The sequence below is a fragment of the Malurus melanocephalus genome, unplaced genomic scaffold (genome assembly GCF_030028575.1).
Source record: "Malurus melanocephalus ecotype Western Australia unplaced genomic scaffold, MMel_1.1 scaffold_13, whole genome shotgun sequence".
NCBI classification, from domain to species: Eukaryota; Metazoa; Chordata; class Aves; order Passeriformes; family Maluridae; genus Malurus; species Malurus melanocephalus.
Genome location: NW_026623245.1, coordinates 1,027,332 through 1,053,853, shown reverse-complemented (window position 1 = coordinate 1,053,853; position 26,522 = coordinate 1,027,332). Strand labels below are relative to the sequence as shown.

Genomic DNA, 26,522 nt, shown 5'->3' with positions numbered 1-26,522 from the left:
CAGTATTGTTTCACCTTGAACTCTCCTTAATGGGATACCTAGGACAATAATAAACCAATTACAATTCCTTGAATCCTAGTATTAGTCAGCAGGCCCAGCACTGCCATAATCATGCCCCTGACATAATTACACTTATTATCCCCACTTTACCAGGGCATAAACAACATACCAGATTAGACCAAATGAACACCAGAGAGCTCCAAGTTTGTTCTATGTGATCCTCCCAAAGGTTTGTTAATCTGCTGGTGTCTCCCTAACACCTCAGGAGAGAATTTGCTGCTGTAGAAACGTGGCCAAAGCTCTCCCATGCACAAAAACAAGGGATAGATAATTTCTTTAGCAGGAGAGAAAGGACTGGTTGCTTAAGGGAATATTTAAGTGAGCTTGCTTCTCCTCCAGGATTCATAAATATTTAAATACTTCTGATCCACATGTCCAAACAGTGAGCACACAATCCACCCACAGAATTGAAGCCTGAATAATCACTTGAGCTATGGGTGTGGTAAACACAGTTATTTGTGCTGAATGCTGCTTGAAACAATGCTGCATGAAAACCTGAGCAAAAATTTTTGGCTACTTGATTTATCCTGGATTGGGAAAACAGACCTTATATTTTAACTGTGTTTTCAAATAGACATCATTGCCCATTTTCATCTTCACAAGGAATAGACAAACTAGAGAACTGCAGATAAAGCTTCAACAGATGCCTTTGCCAACTGAAAACAATAAATATGATCAGCTACCCAGGCACTTGGGGTAAGGTGTGTCACAATCCTCTCTGGCAAACACAGGGCAGCTGCATGAGACACCCAAGTCCATAATGAGCAGTTCCTGTGCGAGTGACTGCAGGCTGCCAAGGGACTGTGTTTTCTTGATTTCCTAGAACAGCAGAATCCCTAGGAATGACCTTTGTGAGTTCACTGTTGTCACATGCTCCTCTGTGGCTGGTTTCTGTCTGGTGAGAGAGTGAGACAGAAAAATCTGTCTCAATAGTTCAAGAGGAACAGAAAAAAACCCTAATGTCTCTTTCCCCAAAGTTGGCTTCATATCATGTCCAAGGAGTTATTATTTATTTCAAATAKCTGTGAGTAATTTGGAAAGAACCTCTTATAAAGAGGCTCAAGTCTATTGCTTTTTCTCCCTGCAGGCACAATAGTTTCCAGGGATATCTTTGGGAGTTTCAGCCATGTAGAGGAAACAGCCTGTCAAAGGCAGATTCTCTGCTGTGGWTTTGAGACAATTGTGCTTTCCAAATCTTAGGCAATAAAGCAGCAAAAGAGAACAAATCCAGAAAATGGAGAGGAAAAACCACGTTTGCAATAAATTGATTTATTTCACCAAGAAGAATTGAGGTCCTATTTTGGTTCAAGACTGTCCATGGTAAGCAAGCACAGTAACCCACTAACTTCARCTGAAAAAGAGTCGAGGCCAAATCTTATCTTGTGAATGGATATAACTGAGAATGGATTTAACTCTCATAAACAGAACCTGTGGAAATGTAAAGGATAACAATGCTGCACATATTTGCTCAGTCTTGTYTATGTAGTAAAGATTTACAAATTAYACAGGTGCCCATAATAACACTTCAACCCCTTCACAAGTGCTTCTTATTTCTGCTCAATGGAAATGTTCCACTTACCTTAGAACACATAGAAGCAAACAGGCATTGCAGAAAAAGAACAATATTCAGTGTATGTGCTGTAGGTGACACCGAACCCGCCTCCCCATCCAACTTGAAACATGCCATGGAGTATTTAGACAGCCTTATTTTAGGGACCTAAAATTAGTTCCTCTGAATCACACTTTAGAAGAACCTATTTCTGTCCCATACTACACAGGAAACTTAAGTTCCTCATTCAGATGCTGTAATTACTCTTGCCCTMATCCCCCAAACAGAAAAATTCTCTGTAAAATAGAAGTTTATGCAATAGAGATGTTTCTGGGTTGCCTCTGGCACCTTTCAATGMCAGCTTTGGATGACTGACCAATTTAAAAACACATGGCTGAGGGAGTCTGAGGATCCTCATCAAAAAGCAGGCTATTCTTCTTTATTTCTGTTAGGGGGCTTTGTGAGATACTGGGGGTTGTAGAATAGGGCAGTTATGATACAAATAATAAGAAGCTCCTGTTGGATTGGCTATTCTTTTCCAAACTGTAAACTCRTAGAATCCTAGAATGGTTTGGGTTAGAGGGAACCTWAAAGCTCATTTTTGTACCCACTSTCATGGGCAGKGACACCTTYACACTATCCCAGGTTGCTCCAAGCCCTGYCCAGCCTGGCCTTGGATATTTCCAGGGATGGGGCAGCCACAGCTYCTCAATGCCAGGGCCTCACTACCCTCACAGGGAAGAATTTCTTGTGTATAACTAATCAAAACCTATTCTCTTTCAGTTTAAAGCCATTCCCCCTTGTCTTGTCACTCCAAGTCCTTGTGAAAAGTCCCTCTCCATCTTTCTCTAGGCTCCCTTCAGRTACTGGGAGGGCCTCAGGTACTGAAATCAAAAATTATCCAACTTTTAACTTGGATGGGAAGGAACAGATTGGTCAATTAGGAAACGTCTAGGCTAAGTAGTCACTGGAGAGCTGAGGCAGCAGAAAGCAGTGTTATGGCTGAGTGACAAGATTCCCAAATCTCTGGGGCAGTGCTGGTGCTGGCTGCCCTCAGGCATCACCCAACGAGGGAACACATGAACAACCCCCAGTRTCACCCATGCCACCCAAAGTTTCTCATGAATGGAAAGATTATATTTTTTTCACAACTACACCACTCAGATTCATCAATTCTCAGGAGGCAATGCCAAAACCAACAGGTGGCTGTCGCATTTGGGTTGCTGGCAATTCATATTCCTCCTACTTAATAAGAGAGGAAGAGGTTGTGGATGTGAAGTAGCACAGACGGGTCCTGTGTTATGAAAGCCCTGTCCTTCATCATCTGACTTGGGATCCAAATGTGCTCTCACACACTGCTGCAGCCAAAACATATTGCAAACTTGAACAACACATTTATTTTTGACTCACTTGGCAAAACCTATCTTTTTTTTTTCTTCTTTTAAAGAGCATAATGGCGACGTAGCAGGGAGGGAAAAGGATTAGYTTTTTAATAATTATTAAATGTAATTAGTAAATGAATCAGTATGCAGAAAATACATTACAAATGCAAGTACTACAGGTATGTTTACTATCGTAATTATGAATGGAACAGGAATCTCCTTTCCCTTTGTTTCACACTCTGAAAACAGGAATGAAGGAGATCAAATGAGTTAGTAGGATGGCTGTCAGAGGTGCTGAAGGCCTAACTTGGCATATTTTTCCCCAAAAGGTGAGTGTTTAATTGTGGCAGAAGGCACTCATGTGTCTAAGGTCACAGATGAGAAGGCAGATTGCTGGCTCAGCAAAGGTTCCCTGAGGTTCCCAAAGGTTCCTAAAATAAGTTCCCTGAGGTCAGAGGTGCTCATCCACATGCTGAATACCCCAAAATGTGAGAAAAATCAAGGCTCAGTTTTAACTTGGGTTAKAAAGGGCAGGAATAATTTTTTATAACATGGCTATGTAGCAACAGAACACAGTTGGGAATTTCTTGATGTATCTGCCAACTTCAATTTCAGAGTATTGGGCTAGAATTTTGATTTTTTTTTTTCCTCTTAGCCTGCATGCTTCAAATGTAACACTTTCCCTCACTAGAAATGCCTGAACAAATCACTGCTGCAGTTACATATCAAGAATTGCTTCTAAGTGACAGAAAAGTAGTAATTTTAGACTTTTCCATTTCAAGGTACACGTATTTTCACTTATCCTTTTCACTATCCATAGATATTGGGGTTTTTTTATTACAGTTTTTGGGCCAATTTATCCTTGACTGAACTGGTGATAAAACTAYTCATTCCGTATTGTTTATTACTGTTTTCACCAGCAAAACACTAAACCAAGATATACTTTATCCCGGCAGAAATCTGACTTTGATCAAGTTCCATTTTTAATTCAAGCCAGAAAGGGCAGAGATTCATCTATGAATTGTTTGCCTCGTGTAGATATGAGGCAACACAATTGTAAAGTCCCTGTGAAAGATGGAAACTATTTTAGTGAAGTCCAGCTATTTTGTAATAATGTAAAAGTTGATAGATGTAATCTATGAGATCATGTGATACAAAATCTTCTAGGAATGGTATTTCAAAAGGATGGGACAGTAAACAAAATCCTGGTGCTTCCTTTACTAAAATTATAGGTCTAGGAATGTGAAARCAGGTAGATGATATAAGTGCACTCCTCAGGAAGCTGCCATGATGCCTTTGCCTGTCATACTTAGGTTTTCTGCGGCATTTCTCTTCTCCCTRTTGTGYTCCAGAATTTAGTTAGCCTATTTTKTTTTTAAATTTTAAGCAGAGCTAGTTTGAGCATAAAGATCAGAAAACAGGATTTGCCCKTGTCAGTAGCTCTAAATCTAATCAGTTTGCAGCTGTTGTATGGCCACGATGTAATTCTTGAGGGGAAATTCAATTATATTAGGACAGCTGGAGATAACAGCTATCAGTGYTGTTATCACATATCCCTCAGCAGTTTATCCCACACCCACGGCCCGCGGGCGAGCTCTGCGCTCCTGACTAGCGTTATTATTTCAAATAAGCCTCTTAGGCAGCCGCACAATCTGCTATCAAACTCCAGGGCTAATTACAGAACCACTGAATCAATTAGGATGGCAAAGACCTCGGAGATGATCATCGAGTCCAGCCTATGGCCCGACGCTTCCGAGTCCGCCAGACCCCGGCACTGAGCGCCCGGTCTGTCCCCGCACCTCCGCAAGGATGGGGATTGCCTCGTTATCTCCAGCACCCGCCCCATCCCCACCTCACTGAGTTTTTTTTTTTGAGCGAGGACCAACGCTTGATTCCCTCCCAATGAGAGCAGCCGGCGGGTGAATGTTTTCACTCCGAATTACGCGTCCAGSTGGCGGCAGATTTGGGAAAAGGGCTTTTTAACAAACCGCAAAGCGGCAGAGCGCGAACCCTGAATTTGGGTGAGCGCTGCGGCCTTCCCGCAGGGCCCGGCAGGGGCAACACTGTGCTCTTCCCCGGGGACAGCCTCGGCCCCACGCCCCCGGCCCGGCCCTGCCCAGCCCGGCCCGGTGCCCGCGGAGCGCCCGGAGCCGCCCCGGGCCCGCCTTCCGCCGGAAGTGAGCGGCGCGGAGCCGAGCGGGGCGGGCGGGGCGCGGCGGCCGCGGTCACCGGCCCTCCCCGGGCAGTGCCGACATGGCCCGGCCGCCGCAGAAGGAGATCGTCTACAACAAGCTTCTGCCCTACGGTGAGCGCCTGGATGCAGAGGCCGCCCGCTTCCTGGCGCACATCAAGGGCAACCTGGCCCGAGCCGTGCAGCTGCAGGAGCTCTGGCCCGGCGGGCTCTTCTGGACCAGGAAGCTCTCGACGTGAGTGCCGGGGCGGGACGGGGAACGGGGCCTCGGGCTGCGAGCTGCGCGTCAGTCCCTTGCCTTGCCTTGCCTTGCCTTGCCTTGCCTTGCCTTACCGAGCCGTGCCCTGCCCGCCGGGAGCGCTCCCGCATAACGGAACCGCCGCGCCCGGCCGGGCTCCCGGCCGCTGTCCCGTCCGCGCCTTACACAAGGCCAGCGCTTCCCCGTCGGAAACGGGGACAAAGGTGGCTCCGGCMGCAGGAGCTCGCCTGCCGCCTCTGAAACTTCCGAATTCTACGAGTTAACCGCTTGTGCATTTAACTCGTGCTTTTATTTTTTTTTTTTTGTACATATTTTAATGCCTACTTGGCCACCTGTTTCACCTCTCCCCTTCTTAAGCAAGCAGTGGTTGATAACAATCTCCTWGTAACTTCTGCTATAGGGACACGGAGTCTTTCTCAAGACGGACGATTTGTTGGGTCAGTGCGAGCAGGATTATATTCCGGCTTAATGCTGTGTAAACACCGCTGGTGCCCTTGATATCTTGGCTGTACTCTGGCGTGGGGTAGTTTGTGCTGATGTTGGCCGTGCTGTGTGCGCTGGCAAGGTGGTTTTGATCCAGATAAACCCACGGTGGTTTCATAGATAGCACCGAGTACTACATAGTGAATTTCTCCTCGTGAATTTTACAAAGTACACTTGGCCCCTTTTTATCCGGGGCRCTCTGGCACTGGCCATGGGATCATATGACAGTGAGTCTTGTAGCTTCAATCAGTAAGTTCTGTGGATGTTTATCATGTTTTGTTGCTGARCGCTGTGTATACCGWYATARACAGCATTTCCTGTGTGCCAGAGACAACGAAATACGTGTGTTTTGAACCGTTTTGAAATGCTCACTTACAACTTCCCTCCTTACATAAGTCCCTTTTCTATAATGTTGTTTGGTATTTTAATATACGTTTGTCAGTCAGAGCCTGTTAGATACAACTGTATTGGAATTTAAGCGTCTTTCTGTTTCCCAAGAGGCAGTCTTAGATAGAATTACAGTGGTGGTTGCAAAATGACTCACATGTTTGTGTTATGTGACAGTTTGAACCTGCTTGGAACCAGTTCAAGACTGCTTGCCTTCCCACCCCACCCCCCCAGGCATCTGCCAACTCATGCTGGTTTCAGTGGTACCTGTTGCCTGTGGTACCTGTGGTGGAACTTCCTTTTCCCATCGARTTGAAARAAACGTAGGAATTCCTACAGTGAGAAAGACGGGCTTTAGCTAAACAGGCTGAATAGGCACAGAAATTCATTCAAAGTGTGCCTTAGAACCACCCCGTTACTCACTCTGTAAATGCCAATTGCTGTTACCACTTCAGGCTCCAGGGCAGTGAATTTGCCCTGTTGGGAACCACTGCTGTTCTGCTTTATGAATCACAGAAAGGTCAGCAGGCTCCAATTTGTGGTTTTCCACCTACTCTTTGAAGTTTGAATTCATTGTGAGTGTTTGCAGCTTGTCTGATGCCTGTTAGTACCAAGATTTTCTTTGTGGCATTTTAGATACAGGGAGGCTCTGAGTGTGTTTGGTGTGGGCAGGGAAGGAAACAGTGGGCTTGGTGTAAAAAATAAGCTGGTGTAGTTAATGTGAGAGATTTGTTGCTGCTCGGTTTGACTTGACAAAGTACTTCTAGGGAKAAAAGCTGAGAGAACCCGGATTGTTCAGCCTGGAAAAGGGARGRCCCAGGGTCACTTAATTGTGGCTTTCCAGTATCTGAARGGAACCRACAAGAAGAAGGAGAGGGGCTATTTGKAAGGRCCTGGAGTGCCAGGACAAGGGGGAATGGCTTYAGACKACCAGAGGGCAGGGTTAGATGGGATATTGGCAAGGAATTCTTCCCTGTGAGGGTGATGAGGCCCTGGCAAAGGTTGCTCAGGGAAGTTGTGGCTGCCTTATCCTTGGCAGTGTTCAAAGCCAGGTTGGATGGGGCTTGGAGCACCCTGGSATAGTGGAAGGTGTCCCTGCYCATGGCAGGGGGTGGGACTGGTTGGGCTTTGATTTGGGAGGGAAGGGACCTTATTCTGTGATTCTGTGAAATAAATTAGTAGAAGTTTAGACGTAGATAAAACCCTTCCAGCCCTGTGGTGCTCATGACAATAGCATCYGATTTCTGCTGTCTCTTGATAGTCATGGACTCATCTCCGAATCGACTTGCTCCCTTTTTACCTTCTGGAAAAAAAAAGCTATAATTAATACAAAGACAGTGTTTACAATCTTCATAACGGAATGAGGGCTGCTTAGATGTGTTGACAATTTGTCTGTATTGCAAAGGCTGGAATTCTCACAGTATTCTTTGAAATACTTTATGCCTTTAATCTATTTATTGTACAGATACAAATGTTATTACAAACTGGGATACGTGCACATATGAATGAGCAAAGCAAACAGTGGTATGCAGATGATACACCTGCACAGTTACACCTCCTCAGCTTCATACAACTCTGTGCCACAGGAGAGAATGAAAATGAAACTCAGATCTTTTTTTGAATTAAAAATTTGACTACTTTTTCATGGTGACAGCTGAACTGTGCAATTTTTATACCCCCCACAGCTGGAACCATGACTTGCACATATTTATCTTTAGAACAGCTGTTTTGGCTGTCTGTTATCACGAATTGAGTAGAAGGCAGAATAGGAGTTTACCAGACATAATGTCTGTAAGCTGATTTGCATAATTCTTTTATGGGTCATTTTCAGTGGTGACAACTGGTTCTTTTGAGATGCATKTGTGGAGTGTGGTGAGAGAACTTTCTCTCCTGTGAGGAGGGTAACTTACGATTTGATCAGACTTCTGAAGCCAGTAAAACTTGCCTCAAAGACTGGCAGTTAAATCTGTAATAATTGCTCCAAGTTTCCTCCAGCTTTGGCTGGTAAAAGCTTGTAAAATACTGACTGGGTTGTGAAAGCAGAAGGGTGAATCTTGGCTTGCCACAGCATGTGTGGGAAAAGCAGGTTGCATCAAAATAATTTGCTTAACTGGCCTTGCTCCATGATCTTTTATGGTCTCTAGGTCAGCGGTAGTTACTGTCTCAATTTCTCCCTCTTTCATGTTTTATAGATTGTTCTAAAAATTAAAAAAAAAAAAACCAGAACAATGTAGCCAGTATTAATATACTATGGACATTTCATGGTTACAGTACATGAAGTTAATTCTGCAGCCAGGCAAAAACACAAATGCATCTCTGTGCTTTCTGCTCCAGTAGTCAGGGGCGTGTGAAGCTGAGGGGCACAGTTGCTGTCCCTGACAATGTTATTTTATGTGCTGTCAGGTGTAGATTTATAAAATGACATTCAACTGTCTTGCTGTAAGGTGTGGAAAAAATGCAGCTCAACTGTTTGGAAGGAGAATGACAGACGCAAAGTTACAGTGAGGATGGAAATGTCTCAGTGGRACTCTGCCAAGTATTTTAATCACTATTGCCTAAAAGTCTTGTTTGATATCTTTCTCTCATCTTTATGAGGGAAATAGAAGCTTTCTTTGGCTACATATGGGATGTGTGTTGTGTACATGTGATTGAAGCAGTCCTGCTGAGCAAGATTCATTGTTTTTTACATAATTTGTCAGAAACTGAGCTTTAAATCAGTCGTGATCCTGTCCTGTGTGTTAGGAACTGCAAATGGAGAGGCAGGAATTTAGGAGAGTGTGCTATTCAGCTTCTGGAGGGGAGGCAATTTTTAACTGTAGCAGAGCAGCCAACTTTCTAGGGCAGTTTAGGATGGCCACATGATATGATAGTACACTTCCTAAAAATAGGCCTATTGTACTTGTGGAGGGAGAGATTGGATATCCAGCACGCCGAGATTGGGGAATTTGCTTTATGGTTCCTTTCTATTTTTTTTTGTGATCTCCAGAGACCCTCTACTCTGTACAGAAAGGATGGAGTTGGAAACAGAATTTTCACTTCCTAATCATGTTTTTAGGTTGTGTTGAGTGGGTTTTGTTTGTTGGTTTTTTGTTTTGTTTTTTTTTCCATGTAGCTGAACCCAGGGGACCAGCACAATGAAGGACAATTAATTTATTGTTTTTGYAGGATATTTATTGCTTTTGCTCATAAAACCTCAGAGGAATCAAAAGGGCAGTGGAGTTAAGATTTCAGGTGTCATCTCAATGTAGTATTATCTGTTTCCAGAAGTMTTATTTTTTATTTTGGAACAATTTAGTTCTAGAATTATTATTTCTTTTCCCCAATAACCCAATTATCCCAAAGAGACATCATTTCTGTGATGAACGTTATCTGTCTGATTAGCCTCTGGGCACTCTTCAGGGTTCATGAAGTTCTGCCTATATTCTTTCATTTAGTAATGGTGGTATTTCATTGCTTTTGAGGGGATATTCTGAAAGTACTGCAGTTCCCCTGTGATAGATTTTACTTATTTAATCCTGAGAAAAAGGCTAAGCACCCCCTCTCTAGAAGTATTTATTTTCTKCCACTGCCTTAATGCTCAGCTGGATTAATACAAATAATTGACCCCTTTCAACTCGGCCTCCCTCCTACATAAAGAAGCTGTAAAATACGGGAGCAATTTGGCATCAAGTCCTGYTGCTTGGGCATAGTGACATCTTTGTGTTCAGCACATTTCTGTGTATTTTATTTCTTCTTTCTTAATTAAACWTCATTTTGTGTAGCAGAGCTGTTGTTAGCAAATGTCATGAAGGAGAACCAGCCAAACATTTTATTTTCAGTTATWTATAGCAATGCTGGCAGATAAATTGGATCTCTGTGTTTCTTTGTCGTTAAAACTTGTTTTCCAGGCTTCTGCAGTTTCTTTTTTGTTTTAATCTTATATATTTCACCCTTTTTTTTTTCCCTGTGGATTGTTTTTGAATGTATTTTTTTAGGCATGTGAAAAGTGTAGGTGTTTAGCCCTTGGTGGTGTAATTCTGTAGGTAGGTAGTGTCTCTGGCCAATCCAGATTATTTAGGTTCTTGTAGTGGGAAAGTGGGTTATCCTGTATTTTGTTTGTTTCCTTCTGCGTTTAAAGTAAGTACAACTTGTTGAAATGAACATTAGTGAAAACACTGTCCATCAAATGTAAACATCCCCCCTTGAATTTGACAGGAAAAGGGAAGTGCAAAGCAGCTTTCTTAGGAGTCTTTAAGAATAATCAGAGCAGTAATAAAAAGGGAAGTTGCCTCCCAGTRAAGAGTAATTTACAGTTGTGCCACACCTAAAAAGCTCTTCTAACACCTTATATAGGCTTGCTGGTGCTGAATATCTTTCAAGACTTGAAACATGTTTCTTTTTTCAATCTCAACTTAAAAACAGCAGATCCGATGGATCTGGATAGTGGGACACATCACCAGCAAAGCTCAGTGTCTAAATCAATTGTTCATCCTTACTGGAAGCAATTGGATTTRGGCTTCTCTTGATACTTTTTGGGTTGTTTTTTTTAGCTTCTGGGTTGTGTCCTGTCCTTGAGGTTGCAGTATTTGTGTACACTTAGAGGGCTGTAAAGTTTATTTGGTCATTCTTTTTCTTCCTRTAATTGCAGTTGTAAATCTTCCATTGATGTGTGTCTTCAGGTTCCTATTCATGGGATTTGAGAACCAAGTTTTAGTTTCATTTCACTAAACAGCAAACCAGAGGGGTTCTGGCTCAAGTCTTGGATAAAATAGGATCTTGTAAAATATTGCTGACTCCTCTTGTGTTTGATTTGCAGGTACATCCGACTCTATGGGAGAAAATTCAGCAGGGAGGATCACGTGCTGTTTATCAAACTATTGTATGAGTTGGTGACAATTCCAAAGCTGGAGATCAGCATGATGCAAGGGTTTGCACGCCTGCTGATCAACCTGTTAAAGTGAGTACAGATTTCTGCTGACTCTGGAAACTTCTGTCTCAGAACAGCTGATCTCTTGCTCAATGTTGTACTTTTCATGTAGCAGAGTTCTTACAGATTACTTCACTGACCTGCCCTGTACAGTGCTGGTGGTTAAAGGGTCCTCTTGTGCAAACACTTTCCAAAGCYTTCGGAGTGAGATTGAAAGTGGAAGGCTGCCAGTTTTCCCTCTATTGGGAAAACCAAACAGTTCAGAGAGCCAAGAATTAAGGCTGAATCTCAGCTAGGGAGAAAATGAAAACTGGCTTGCAACTTGATAGTGTTTATTTCACTTAGTCAGGAAAAATCTTGACTGCGTCATTTGTGCTGAAGGCTGCCAGTGGCCAGGCTGGTCCTGCCTGGCCTTCGTGCAGTTTGTGCCAAAGTGGGAGCAGGAAGGGGGGTGTTCCCATGTGCAGCGTGTCCATGTCAGTGTTTAATCCTGAAGTGCTTTGTGTTTTGTTTCCTATTAGGAAAAAAGAGCTGCTTTCCAGGGATGATTTAGAGTTACCATGGAAACCACTCTATGAAATGTTGGAAAGGATATTATACTCCAAAACAGAACATCTGGGATTAAATTGGTTTCCCAAGTAAGTTCACGTTTTAAAACATTTGATAGGCCRTAAGTAGCTGCTTTAAAGTGCTTTGTAATATACTTTTAATGTCTGGAATCTGATAGATGGGAAATATTCTGTTTCTGTTTTCATGAGGCACCTTTCAATAATTGCATGCAGGAGTGCACTGAATCATGTATATCATTCTGCCAGTGGCTTGTGTTTGTCATGCTGCTTCTTTCTTTATGAATGTGATTAATTTTTAAATACACTGCAACAGAGATCTTGCTTAACTTATTTTAGGGGGACAACCCACAGTTTAATAAATTTAGTATGAAATATTTAAAATATTGTTGTGKTTTAACCCCAGCTGGCAGCTAAGCCTTCCTCACTGCCTTCCATGGTGGGATCAGAGAGGGAATTGTAGGGGTAAAAGTGAGAAAACTCGTAGGTTGAGCTAAAGATGGGTAATAATGTGAAGAAAATTAACTTAAACCAGTACAGATACTAAGTTAAATTTCTGCTGTTCTGTTCTATAACACAATAAAGTTGGGTAAAAAAAAGTTACAAATGGTACTTCCCTTCAATATTTGCACTTTAATGATTCCCAGGRTCTGGAATCCAGGTGTAAATGAGTCTATACACCAAGAAAAGTGGAATGTCTTCTATAGGAAATATATGCGTATACTCCAAGTGGTGCTGTGGTAGGGAGAAGTAATTTTTTTCTCCACTTAAGAATTTTAGACATGTTCTACTGATTTTAGAAATTAAAACTTGTTTTCTTTGCTTTCTCTGCACTGTCAATCCTTCTCCATCTGTCAGATTTCCAGGCTTACCATTTTCATAATTATCCTAGTTAGATAAGGTCCTGCTCTGTGAATTATAGATTATAAAAAGTAGCATATAGATAACACATTGAATTGAAACTTTATGTGAAGAAAATGCTGCATTTGCTTTTAAACGAGTTAATTTTCTGAATGCTACTGAAGCACTGCCATGGATTCCTGAGGAAAAGACCTATTGCTGTTAAGGGACATGAACAGGAAATACAAGCAGCATTTCAGGCTGAATTTCTCCTGTGGCTGTGTAGCTGAAAAAAATCAGTTTGCTAAATTGAATTATTTTGATAATTGTGAGTAAAATATGAAAGAGCAAAGCCTTCCTTGGTTTATTTTGGCTTTATTTTTTTAATTTTGCCCCTACACACCTTGCTCTGGAGGGATGGTATTGAATAACTACTGTGCAGTGGGGAGGGAACTTTTCCAGGAGGCAAAAGGAGGTTAAGCCTGGAGGAAGCTCTCAGTTGTGTTGGTCTGTCTGAAGCATTCAGCTTTTATTAACTTTGTTACATGTCAGACACTCCATGCAGTGCAATTCCTTCTCATACAGTGCTCATCCTTTTTTCAGGGCTATCTTTTTAGTAGAATTCAGGGTTTTACAAGCTGATCTGATTTGTAGCTGTTTAATTTATCTTCTGTTTTAATTGAATTTTATTTTTGTTTACATTCAGTTCATATCGACCAGGCTGGTCTTCACCTAAAACATTTGTGCTTAATGTATTACATAGGTGGTAAGAATGACTTTTTTTTGTTGAGCTGTGGCCGATGTCCCTTCTGCATGTTCTGTTGGACTGTAACACTGTCACACAGGTGGAATTCTCTGCATAAATAATTGTATTTGGAAGCCCAAYGTTAACCTGACACCACTGGTTATGAGAATGTTGCACTGGATGTAAACCTCGCTAATTGGGGACCCAGGCAGTGTGTGTGGAGTGTCTCTCCAGGGCTCTGTTCTAACTAATTTAACCAGCAAATATATTTCAGGGGTCAAATGAGAGGTAAATTTTTACATTGCAATCATCATTGTGTCTGATTGGGAATAAAATCACCATTGGTACAGGGGCATGTTTTGGAGTGAAGGAACCTTCCTGTTAAAACTGATGAAATCATGGAAAGTGCTTTAGCAGTGAGGTAATGGCTTCTGGAAAATCCACCCAGCAACAACCTTGGAGCTGTAAAGTGCTTCYGTGTCAAGAGTTTACTGGGAATTTTTGCAGGGAAATGGTTTAGGAGTTTTGGTGTATGATAAATGCAGAAAACTGATAGAAGTGGCGGGGGGATTGCAGTGGGGTTTGCTTTCTTTGGGTTTTTTTTAGAAACAAGGGCTTAGTTGTACTAATCCAGTGAGAGATGGCTCACTGTAGTTAGGAGATCACTAAAATAATTTGTGAAACTGTAGCTGGTTGCTCTTTTCATTGTCTTAATTTAAGCTCTGTGATGGGGTGACCACTTCAGGCCTAGAATTTCCCTTCAGGCCTTCTCCTGAAAAACTGAAATTTGTCTCTTACTCTTTTCTGTTAATGTAATAGTCAGCAGTATAAATTTATATGTTAATCATTTTAACTGAAACATGTTTTTCTTTGTAAATACAGCAAATTTAGGGCTTTATTTCCTGTATCACCAATGCCCTTTCCAAAAGAGGAAAATAATCCTGCCAAAAAATATAAYAGTGATAGGGCTAAAAAGTGATGTTGGGTGTTCTTTAATGTATCTCCCGAGCTGTCCTGTCCTTTCTTAGCAGTCACCAGTGGGACTATTCCAGGATGTCTCCTGAACACTCTCTTGGATGGAAGTCCCTTGGGTACAAAATTGTCTTCCTGTTGCTTTTTGTCTTCTGACTTCCTAAATTTGCAATCAGAAGAGAGCAGAGAACGTCTCAATCATTCTCCTTTGCTCTCTCATGCTGATAAATGCTGAGATCTGACTGAACACTTGTTAATTTTAGAAATTTGTTGATCTCTGGCCTCAGTGTTTGTTAAAATTCCTGTCCTTCAGATTTTCCTTAGTGAGAGGTGACTTGAATGGAGTGATAGACTGGGGAGAGCTTGTTTGATTTTGTCACACAAACATTTATCATATGAATTTTTAATGTTTGTAAAGAATGTGCTGGTTCATGCTTTATTTATCTACTCTTGGAACAACTGTTATCTTTTTTCTGACTCCTTCAAGGACAATATTCACTTGAACCCAGAATCTTCCTGAGCTTCCTGCAGAGTTTGATTTTATTTTTGTTTAATGACTGGTTGGCCTTTCCTCTCCATAGTTTAGAGTCAGCCAGCTCGAAATTTTCTTTCTGGGAGAGGTCCTTAGTTGTCTTTGTCACTGTTGCATAAAATATACATAATTTTGCATCTTCTGGAACATTGTTTGACTGAAGTAGTGCTCTGAGGGCTGGGTGTGCTTTTGCTGGCTTGCACAGAGTGTTGAAGGGAATTAGTAATTTATCCATTTCTTATTTCTCCTGTCTTGTATGGGATCAGTTTGTGTAGAACTGAAGAGACAGTGTGTGCATGCTCAGTATTTGTGTGTCTCAAAATTAATTGATCTTGGTAAAGTTCTAAAGATTATRCATTTGCATCATGTTTTTCTGAGGAAAAAAAAGCATTTTTTAATGTTAGTTTTGGATGTGGAATGAAAGGGTGTAATATTTCTATTTCTACAGAAAGCATATCTAAAAGATGCAAGAATTTGTTCTTCCAGAACATTTTTTTCACTTAGGGAATGTTTTTGGGTAAAAGTGCAGTTTAGTTTTGAGGTGGTTGTGTAACAAATGGAAGGTTTGAAGAACGTGACAATCTACTACCGTTGTGCTTGCGTTGGTTGATCACCCTTTGCTCCCCCTCCCTTTTATTCTTTGAGATTATTCCGAGATTTAGTCTTTTTAAAGTGGTTTGATGGCATCATGTGACAATAGGTTTTGAAATGATTTCTCAAATAAATTTCTTGCTGTGGATGAAAGCACTTTTAAAATCAGCTGCTGCTTGGGAGGGATGCTAATGATATAACCCTTGATTTGCAGATAGTTCATTTTACAGATAGTTCGTTTCTTTGTAGAACCTCTGGATAAAACTCAAAGCCACATTGAAAAGGACAGATCTAGTAATTGGAGCTTAAAAACACCAAATTGCTTTTACAAATATTCAGGAAGTCCATAAAATCATCTTTCTATGTATTTTCATCTCCCCCAGAAKTCACTTTGCTGGTTGTTCATGGATAAAATGCAGGATGATACTTCCATGAAATGATAATAATTCTTCACTTAAATGCAGGAAATAGCAGAATAGTACATGAAAAGCAGAACCAGGAGTTAAGCAGASCAATTTTAATTGTTACAGTTAGGTCTGTGGAGAAGGCAATTAGCTAATGCATGTTCACAGAAGACATCTAATTGCACCAACATTATCTTAAGCTCTGGAGGGAAAGGTCAGCAAATGGTTGTTTATTTCATGCTGTCACTGAAATTTGGTAATGTATTATTCCTAACATTTCTTTTTCTCATTTCAGTTCTGTAGAAAGTGTTCTGAAAACACTYGTGAAGAGCTGCAGACCGTAAGTGTTTGTTTTGTGATTTTTTTTTTYAGGATTTTAGGATTAATTTAGGAAGTGGGGAGGAGTGATTAAAAGACCCCACTCTACCTGTCATTGTTTGGCTGATGTTTGAAATTTTGGGGTGGAGGGTAGAGACTTTTCTGAGTTAAATTTTTCCTTTTTAACAGCCTTGGTTGCAGTAATACTGTGGTATAAAAAACTGTATCTAGTATGCATTTTAAATACTTCATTGCCTGCATACTTAGAGTGTTTTAAAAGAAATTAAATCACCAGCATTCCTGTAATGTTTCTATAAATGATTCTTGTGCCTGAAGTGATTTTTTTTTAAATATCACATCAAAAGTGAGTAATAGTTATTTGATTTTAACCAGCCTTAACAGTGAAATGGTTTTGCATTGTGCAGATTCTGCTCTGGTTCAACAAGAATCTGTGGTCTTGAAATGATGCACCACAATGTCCTTGATTTACCTCCGTTTTGTGAAGATTTTTGGAGTTGGGGGCTGCCTGCCTATTGCCCCAAGCACATGGTTTTACTCTAAACCTAACGTTTCTGACAAATTAGTAGCTACTTTTCAATATGCTTTGGAAAGAGCCAAGCTTTAGAACCAGGTCTGTGTATATTCACTGTTTTCCTTGTTTTCAGGTATTTCCCAGAAGATGCCACTGCGGAAATGCTGGATGAATGGAGGCCTTTGATGTGTCCCTTTGATGTGACCATGCAGAAGGCCATTACCTATTTCGAGCTCTTCCTGCCCACCACCCTTCCCCCTGAACTTCACCACAAAGGTTTCAAGTGGGTGTCACTGAAGAGTGTTCTGTTCCAAGTGCAAGGRATTATCTTTTACAGGATGATTTGAAGTCAGTGGTGGCTTTCAGCAGCATTTTTTTTAAGGAGTTCAAGACAGAAATACTGTCAACCTGCTTCTTTTGTAAAATAACCTGTAGGAATCTTAGTCCCTCTTCCCCACTGAGTAAAGCACACAGCAAATCAAACTTAATTGAATTAAATGTAGTTTGTAAAGGTGCATTTAAGTCAGGGWCTGTTGTGAAGGGTTTGCATCCTTGGCCTCGGGTAGGAGCTAATGACACCCGTGACCACTGATCCAAAGGGACAAATTTCACAGTGCAAGGCAGAGGGAGATGAAGTGTGATTTGGTTTCATCTGGTTTAATTGTGTTGGGATGGCAAAGCTGGGGTAGATAAGGAAACTCCTGGGGAGGCACTTGTGTGACAGGGGAATCAAAAAAGAGTCAGAGGAGAAACAAAGATAGAAAGCAGGGGTTGAAAGTCGGTATCAGATTTGGGAATATGCTGTGGGAGGGAAATTGAGCATGTCCGTGTTGATCCCTGTTCTCGCTGAATGAATTGAGGGTCAGGTRAATTCCTGCAACCACCTGGCAAAATGAGGGATAAATATTCAGTGGGGGAGCTGCTTTCTCAATGTTAAAATGATTTTGTTTCTGTTTTCTTTCAGGCTTTGGTTTGATGAATTTATAGGCCTTTGGGTGTCAGTTCAAAATCTTCCCCAGTGGGAAGGGGTAAGTTTTTACTTTKCACCTACCCTAGAAGAAATCCTCATTTAAGTCTTCTCACAATGTGTTTGCAAGGAATTGTAGCCAAACAGTGATATAATGGACTTTTCCCTTCTGCTTTAACTAGCACAAGAAAGCAGAGACAATAATTTCATTATTGTTAGCGAGCAATTACTGTCTGAATAAATGAGACTGCAGTTGTGCTTGSTGAACATGGCTTAATGGCCAGCTCAGGCAGATTTTCATTCCAGCCTTGGGAATGCTGGCATTTTTCAGWCTGCTTACTAATACTCAGAATTATGCAAAGTGCAGTTCTGATTTCTAGAAATTACACTTCTGTGCTGTCTTTTAACACATTTTGGATAGTCCTTAATTTTGAATGGTGATGTTCTGCCTTCACTGCAACGAGCTGCTGACATCTTTGAGATAAAATAAAGAAACTGTACTCCCCTTGGCCAAAAATTCCCTTGTGCTGTATCTTTCAAGGAAAATAGTCTGCCATGTGCCTGTCTGCCCCTGTTCATATGAGGAGATCCAAAGCTGGGAAATGCAAACCTCCCTCTGGAGGCAGCCCCAGCAGCAGCTCAGGTGCTGTTGGTGTCAGCTGAGCTGTGCCTTGGCTTTGCTGCAGTGAAACTTGGCATATCCTGTTTTTTTTTCCTACTCAGTATGAACATGAGCTYGTTGGCCATCTAGTTCCTTTTACTAATCTCCTGCCTGGATATACAAGGAGAACTTCTGCCTGTCTGTGGAGAAAGCTGATTTCCAAACCACCATGGTCGTGCATTCCATAGGTCTTCTGGCCTTCCATCACAAATTCAGGGAGGCAGCCTTGGGCCYAGCACTTGGCAGTTGGCCAGCTTCAAATACTGGGGATGCCAAAGTTGTTTTTGAGATTCTGTTGTCACTTTTGCGTCTTTCTGGTGGCTTCTGCCCCCAGAAAAAATCATAATTCTGTCTATTTTTTTCTGACAGAACAGTGACAGTGATTTAGTTTGTTTCTGTCAAACAGTGTAATAAATAATCATCAGCACTCTTTCACAAGTTATCTCTGATATTTTTTCCCCTTTCTACTTCATTCTGACAGTTTGCTTGCTTTTTCTCCCAAAGCTTTCACTTCTTGTTTGCTTTGCTGTCATGTCCATTTCCTAAAGTCAGGTTCATTCCATCCGGCTGGGGTGCACTTAATTGGACACATGGGTTCTGACTCTGCAATCCAATTTAAGCCTCTGTATGCTGCAAGCATTTCCTTGGCTTGCTTTGGCAGAAATTAGTCTTGCAGTTTGAAGGGGAGATGTGGAATCAGTTCCTTGTGTGCATAGTAAAGGGGTTTTTTTTCAGTGGGTATTTCCCCATATCAAGTGAAAAAGGCAACTCATTAAAGAAAATGTAACCCTTGTATTCAGGCTGTGTGTCTGATGTCCTGAATTCAACTTGGGGGTTTTCCAAAGCTGTCATGTCCTTCAGCCTGAGAGGTGATCTGTTCCTCTGGGCTTTCTGTCTCGGAATTAGGCAGGATTATTTAAGGCCCTTATTTTTGACTATATCATTGCTTCAAAATACTGATAGAAGCATTGAGAGCCTGGCAGATATTTCTAGATTTGGAGAAGCTCCTGAAAACAGAGTTGGTGGGTGATGCGCTTTTCACCTTTAGGATACAAGAGTGAGACTTCATCTCCTTTTTTTTTTTGGTTCAGTCCTGATAACTCTCTTTCCTGAGGACATCTTCCAGTTYTCTTTTGGACTCCAGGGGCTATCTTCTGGTGATGGAGTGTCTAATTCTTCATGGGCAGTCACAGACTGCCCTCCCAGCTGACAGCTGATGCCTGTGACCTTTACAAGCCACTGATGTGTTTAAACCAAAACACACAAATGTGACAGCCGGCAGCACACGCTGAGTAGGATGGATCCTGCAGGAACTTATTGTCCTAAATGGCTAAATATTGGGAAAAGCTAGATGGATGAGTTGGTGGAATTTTCTTCCATRTCACTGTATAAATGCTATTTTAGGCCTGTGAAACATGCCTTGGTGGTTTGTAGGGAGTGAAATCTCCCTTCCCATGTGCTTTAGTGCTATGGGTAGCTTTTATCTGTGYATGTGAAGTAGTTGGAGGGGTTTGCATCTTTTGTTCTCAATATATTCTACTGAATATTCCCTTTTTTCTGGTTGTTTTCAGCATCTAGTCAATCTTTTTGCTCGCTTGGCCACTGACAACATTGGGTACATAGACTGGGATCCATATGTACCAAAGGTAACAATGCTCATTTCTTACATTCCTTACTTACCTTTCTTGGTGGATTTGGATTTTTAAAACAACTTTTCATTGGAATAYTAATTAATGCAAATGTTTGGTTTTCTTCTGGTCAGATTTTTACTAGGATTCTGAGGAGTTTAAATCTGCCAGTGGGAAGCAATCAGGTGGTTGTTCCAAGATTCTTAACAAATGCTTACGATGTAGGACATGCAGTCATGTGGATCACAGCTATGATGGTGAGTAACTGCTTCATAAAAGAAAACAAAAAACAATGCAAAGCTTTAAATATGTATTTAAGATGAATATTTGTTCTGCTGAGCTCACTGTAGAAGTGTGTTTTAGGCTTTTTTGCYGAAGTTTTGTTGTCAAGTCCAWCGTTGCACTGTCAGTGTGGAATGGGGCTGGAAAGGTTTGTTTCACAGCTGCTGCCTGTGGCATTTTGGAAAGGAGCAGGCACCTGTTTTAGTGTGAACCTCAGCAGATGGGATGGAGAGAACTTGTTCTTACAGCTGAGCCAAGGGTGGGATATGATTTGCTGCTTTGAGCTCTTGCTGCAGGGAGAGCACACCTGTGTCTCATGCTGCTCTTGCCTGTTTCTGTGTACTAAAATTCTGTGGTTTATTTATTTCAGGGTGGACCAAGTAAGCTGGTGCARAAGCACTTGTCTGGCTTGTTCAATAGCATTGCCTCTTTTTACCATCCCTCAAACAACGGGCGCTGGCTGGTGAGTCGAGTGGTTTGGCTGTCGAGAGAACTTTGGCTGGGATTTCAACCTGTCAAACCTGTATGCTCCAGGCTGTCTGTGGATGTGTGGTGCTTGGATACATGAATTATCAAGATCCAAGATTACACTGYCATTCAAACTATGCTCTCATTCTCATGTCAGGTCAGAGGTCTAAAATAAGACACCTAATTTGGGTGTAGCCAGGAAAAACATTAACACTTGAAATGAGGGTGATAAACACCATCAGTGTGTCCTGTGTGACACAGCTTTTGTGTTYCTGACCTACTGTCTCCAAGTTATCAAAATCTCGAATGGGCCTTGGAGCCGCCCAGTCCTGTGGAAGGCGTTCCTGCCCATGGCAGGGGGTTGGAACTGGATGAGCTTTAAGATCCCTTCCAACCCAAACCACTCTGTGATTCTATTAAAGCATAAAGGATTTTTAATGCATGTCTAGTTTGCAGCATGTTGGTGTAACTAGTGGAATCTTCTGTTAAAGAATGTAAGAACCTCCCTGTGATAGCTGGTGGAAAATAGAGATTAAAACAGCAAGGCTGGTCACAGAAGTACCAAGGAAGCTGACTTGTTCTAGAAGAGAGTATTTCCTTACACATGTGAGAGAATGCTCTCAAAAATGTCCTAGTTACTGGTAAATAATCTTGATTCGTGGCTCTCTAATTTTAATGTGTTTTTCATTACTTTTTAAATCATAAGAYGTAGTGCTGGCAGCACAATTACTGGTATTTTGGGAAGTTAATTTTAGTGACAAATAGTGAACATCATGTTTTAGAGCTCTTCTGAGTTTTCCTTTTTTGTGGTTATGTAATTCCAAGATCTCACTTTATAAATTTTTGTTGTGCACTGAGCASCTCAGGTTGCTGCTCAGTTGTTGTGCTGCTGCCAAGCCACTGAGCAGCATTTGTGGTCCTTTCCCCAGAACAAACTGATGAAGCTGCTCCAGAGGTTGCCCAGTAGTGTTGTGAGGAGGCTGCACCGTGAGCGCTACAAGAAGATGACCTGGTTAACTCCTGTCCCTGAGAGCCACAAACTCACGGACCAGGATGTGACAGACTTTGTGGAATGCATCATCCAGCCTGTTCTCCTGGCAATGTTCAGCAAAACTGGAAGCCTGGAGGCTGCCCAGGCCCTGCAGAACCTTGCACTGATGCGTCCTGAATTAGTAATTCCACCTGTACTTGAGAAGTAAGTATKGCAGGAGCACTGCAACTTCTTCATGCCCTTCCCAGGAAATAAATAGGAAAAGCAGTCATTGAATAATAAATTAATTCCTTGATGTGAATATGAATGCCTGCCAYGAGAGGAGCTGCTGATACACCCACCTGAGAAACCACCTTAATCAGAGTGGGAGCAAGGGAGGACTCGATTTTTTATTTTAATTAATTTGATTTGTTTTATTGTTTGTTTGGTTTGGTTTTTATTGAACACTGGGCAAGGGGARTAGTTCTGGGAGCTGTTGACAGTTCTTGTGCTTTAGGGCAGTCAGTCCTCAGTGGCTTGMATTTCTGGTAGCATTTTGTATCAGATAGTGGGTGGATCAGTTGAAAAAGCAACTTTGCATCCTTTATTYGTAAGCCACCAAGTAGGTTCCAGGTACACCTGCTAGTTGTTGCAATAAGGATATATTTTGTATTTTTCTTTTGTTCAGAGCRTGTTACAGGTCGTTTAAAATCACTGGCGTTGCTGGCTTTGTAATTGCCAGCCTGTGTGTCTCTGTGAAATACTTGGTTTGTACTATTTCTAATGCCTTGATGCCTGAAATTTCCAAAGAAAAATGTTGCTGCCTCCTGCTCCAGTGAAAGCCTTCCTCCTAGCYACCTTTTGTATTGTAGCAGAACAGCAGAGAAATGAGTTTGAATAGACCTTCCAGTGTTCYACACCCCCTTGACTCAACTGTCTGGAAAAACTCTATAAATCTGCCCTTCTACAAAACATCCCATGGGCASCAGGGCTGAGTTGGGTTGCCCTTTCTGTTTCGAGAGCAGACCCAAYGTCTGCCCTGTAGTTCAAACTATCCCTGGAATGTTTGCCTTGGCTGCAGTTCCAGATTATTTGGGTGAGCTGTGCTTTGGGTGACGTAGGGCAGCACTGTGACTCCTGTCAGAACTGGAGGGTGTTGGTAATAATAGGAAGTGTTGTGCAGTTTGCTAAAAATTATTTGATGTTTAAAAAAATGGGTTTAGAAGTCACAGGAACGTCCTGGGTTTTGATAAAAGAGGTCTGGACTTTATTGTAACATTRAGTAAGAGATCCCTTCTCTATTTAGAGGCAGCCAAGGAACTTTTTCATATTTGCCACAAGAACTTTACAGCTGGCATTGGCTCAAAGCCCAAATAGGGAAATCATGGCAGCTTTGGGTGCAGGAGCGCAGGCAGTTAACTCCTATGCTGCAGCTGCTCTGAAGGTATTTCATCCTGAACTAGTGGTGGATAGCACTGATTCAACAGAATGAATATTGTAACAAAACAATGTTAAAAATCCATTGGAAAACGCTGAGAGCACCATTTTGGAACCAGGAATTTTTTTTATCTTTAACGCAGAAAATAGTATGTGCAGTTCACTTCACTATTGTCTTTGAAGGCTTTAGAAACATTACTGTGGCTAATCTGGCTGCSTCCCATTTGACAGAACATATCCTGCACTTGAGACCCTGACAGAGCCTCATCAGCTCACAGCCACCCTGAGCTGCGTCATTGGAGTCGCTCGGAGCTTGGTGTCCGGCGGGAAGTGGTTTCCTGAGGGTCCCACACACATGCTACCTCTGCTGATGAGAGCCTTGCCTGGGGTGGACCCAAATGACTTCAGCAAATGCATGGTGAGTGTACAAACAGTGCTTTTTTTTTTTTTGGAAGAGAATTAGCCAACTAACKAATATTGTATTTTATGTAGAAATATTTTTATATTTTTCTGAAAGCAGGTAACTCCCGTGTCCAGAATATATCAGCCTTTTTTTTTCTGCACAATTTTATTCCTAAAAATTTAGTATTGCAGGCCTCTTTGGCTCATTTAACAGTGCAGAGTGGTTGTGATAAGCATTGTACTGACTTTTGGGGCAGCTCTGAAAAACAAGATTAAATAGCCTAGTCTTTTGGGATCAAAAGGTCTTTATCACTGTCTTTTCATTCAGTTACAAATGTCCACGTTTTCAAATTTCATATTAATGGACTTAAAATTATGTAAGTATTGGGGTTTTGTAGCTTTAAAGTTCAGCACAAAATAATTGCTATGTTACTTAGAAAATTGAGAATATTTTTGTGCTGCCTGTTAAATTTTATATATGAAATCTGAAATAGCTGTTGAAGTTTTAGGGTGGAAGAATTGAGGTCTGGGTTTTTTGTTTTTTAGTATCATTTGCTTTAGCTTCTGTATCTTAATTATAAAAGCTTTTGAATGTGTAGATACAATAACACTCATTAAAGAGCTGTTTGCACCTCTCAACAGATTACATTCCAGTTCATTGCAACATTTTCTACTCTGGTGCCTTTAGTAGATTGTTCATCTGTATTGCAAGAAAGAGATGATCTTTCAGAGGTAAGAGTGCTGGGATGTTACAAATGCAAAGCTGTAACTCAGTTTTCGATTTCATTTCTAACAGTGTATGCGCAGATACGAATCCTGTTTGTTTCTGATCAGTGTGTCAGAACTGATACCTGTGTGCAGATTGGCTTTAGCAATGGTTCTTAGTCTTTAGCAATGGTTCTTAGTCACAGCTTGTTGTAGAAGATGTTAAATTCGAGCAGTTTAATGTTTTTAATTCAAAACCCAATTGCTCAGGGCCCTGCGTGGTGTCATTTGACTCAAAGCTTTCCCTGCTTTGAGGAGGAGGTTGGACTATGTAGTTATTTTAAATAGTGCATTAGATTTTTTCCCCCCATTTTTCAGACCTGTTTTCTTCCTAAATGAAGCTCTGCTTCTCTTTAARGTCCTGCTTCCCTTCCCTGATTGAGATTTTATTGCTTTCCCTCCCGGTACTTGTTAATCTCTGCCAGTCAAGAGATAGTAACAGCATTAGACAGTGAGTCTTATCCCCCTTATCAYCACACCTGTTTGCTCCTGGGACACTTTGCAGCTCAGAGAGCCACAGGTTGCCCAAATTAAAAAGTGAATTTCAATGTCGCAGAGCTGCAGTACTCAAAAATGAAGTGGAGTTTGTACAGTGAATATTTAATATAAATATCTGCCAGCAGAGCCAGGTCTGGCAGCACCCCTGGCATTCCCTGACCTCCTGCTGCAAAGGAGGATCAGTGGGGAGGCCAAAGGTTGTATCCATGGAGGCAGATTTGATTTCACCAGAAGGTTATTTGGATACACATCCAGGCCAGGAAATTGTCCTGTYCCAATGTCAGGAACATGTAATAATTGTTTCATGGAGTACTTGGGTCTGACGGTGGGAAGTACACGGTAGAATGTTCTCACTTAGACACTGGAAGTCATTAATATAGGAAGTAAACTTTGTTTMCTTAATAAAAGCCAACTTTGTATGTTTCCTTTGTGTTGGAAAACTGTAGGTGGAAAGAGAATTGTGCTCTGCATCTGCTGAATTTGAAGATTTTGTGCTGCAGTTTATGGATAGGTGAGTGAGCCAAAGATAGGTGAAAGCTTGGCATGAAGAACTTCATAAAACTTGGCAGTTTCACTTGCTAACCCTGCATTTATTGGGTTTATTTGTGTAGATGTTTTGGATTGATAGAGAGCAGCACATTAGAACAAACCAGAGAGGAGACTGAAACAGAGAAAATGACTCAYCTGGAGAGTCTGGTGGAATTGGGTCTCTCTTCTACTTTCAGTACAATCCTTACCCAGTGTTCAAAGGATATCTTTAAGGTATGTAGAGCATGGGCTTTTCATCTCTTTTAGGAGGTTTAATTTTGTGTTGACAACAACTGGTGCATTCAAATACTTCTTTCCTTCCTAAATGTGAACTTCCACACCAAGGGGGAGCTTGCCCTCCTGTCAGTTTGGTTTATAATTTTATCTACATCAGTGCAGATCTCTCAGGTTCTTGATGCTCTCCTGCAAAATGAGAAATCGTTCCAGCAGTTTATTTTATCTCTGTATAGTTTTGGTTGAGGATTTTCATGTATTGATGATAATGCTGACCCACCCAAGCCCCTGCTTTCCTTTTCTCCCTGCCACTTCTTCAGCTGGGCAGGAGAGGCTTTTTAAGGTGCTGTGTGGCTAATGGGATCAGGAAAATTACCTGGATTAAAATAACTCAGAGGGAGAGGGTGGAGAATCCATGCTATTACATGAGCAGTTTCTTTCCTTGTAGATGGTGTTAGCACATGTCTATGTGTTTAAATATATATACATATTTATATGTATAATTTAAAGATACCAGGTTTTGCCACGGATGCCACATCTTGAATGTTGGCACTTTGGGATGATTTTTGTTTGGAATCTTCTTTTGAATGCAAATCATAAGTTAATTCTTTGTTGTCATTAAGTATTTAATTTGTACTTTTCCTGTTTATTCATTATTCAGGTATTTATGGAATCTACATTTKATATAGTTCAGCTTGCCTTGCAAGGCATTGGATGGAAATAATCTGCTTTAAAGCACACTGGCTGCTTAAATAGTTGCTACTTAATTCCCTATTTATTTGTTAACTAAGGGATGTCTTGGCTGTCCTTCACTGTGACATGTGAAATCTTTCCTGTCATCAGCCTGTGACTTATTCCTGGAAAACCTTTTCTGTGTAGTTTCTCAGAATCTCCCTGAACTTCTGTTAGTCATCAAGATGGTATCCACCTCCTCTTTTCCCAAAGGGAACATTTCAGGCTTTCCA

At 41.4% G+C, this 26,522-nt stretch overlaps 1 protein-coding gene across 1 annotated transcript in view; it reads left to right on the top strand.

The window, feature by feature from the left end:
* The first annotated feature begins 5,177 nt into the window (after nt 1–5,177).
* The window catches only part of PSME4 (proteasome activator subunit 4), a 44,113-nt gene continuing 22,768 nt past the window's right edge, over nt 5,178–26,522 (top strand). The window contains exons 1-14 of the mRNA XM_057382047.1: nt 5,178–5,417; nt 11,107–11,247; nt 11,739–11,855; nt 16,163–16,207; nt 16,851–17,000; nt 17,682–17,745; nt 19,917–19,991; nt 20,108–20,230; nt 20,626–20,718; nt 21,653–21,918; nt 23,362–23,548; nt 24,175–24,264; nt 25,242–25,306; nt 25,407–25,557. Of these exons, the coding sequence (XP_057238030.1) occupies nt 5,245–5,417; nt 11,107–11,247; nt 11,739–11,855; nt 16,163–16,207; nt 16,851–17,000; nt 17,682–17,745; nt 19,917–19,991; nt 20,108–20,230; nt 20,626–20,718; nt 21,653–21,918; nt 23,362–23,548; nt 24,175–24,264; nt 25,242–25,306; nt 25,407–25,557 (1,740 nt within the window). The 5' untranslated portion in view covers nt 5,178–5,244. The remainder of the gene's footprint in view (nt 5,418–11,106; nt 11,248–11,738; nt 11,856–16,162; nt 16,208–16,850; nt 17,001–17,681; nt 17,746–19,916; nt 19,992–20,107; nt 20,231–20,625; nt 20,719–21,652; nt 21,919–23,361; nt 23,549–24,174; nt 24,265–25,241; nt 25,307–25,406; nt 25,558–26,522) is intronic.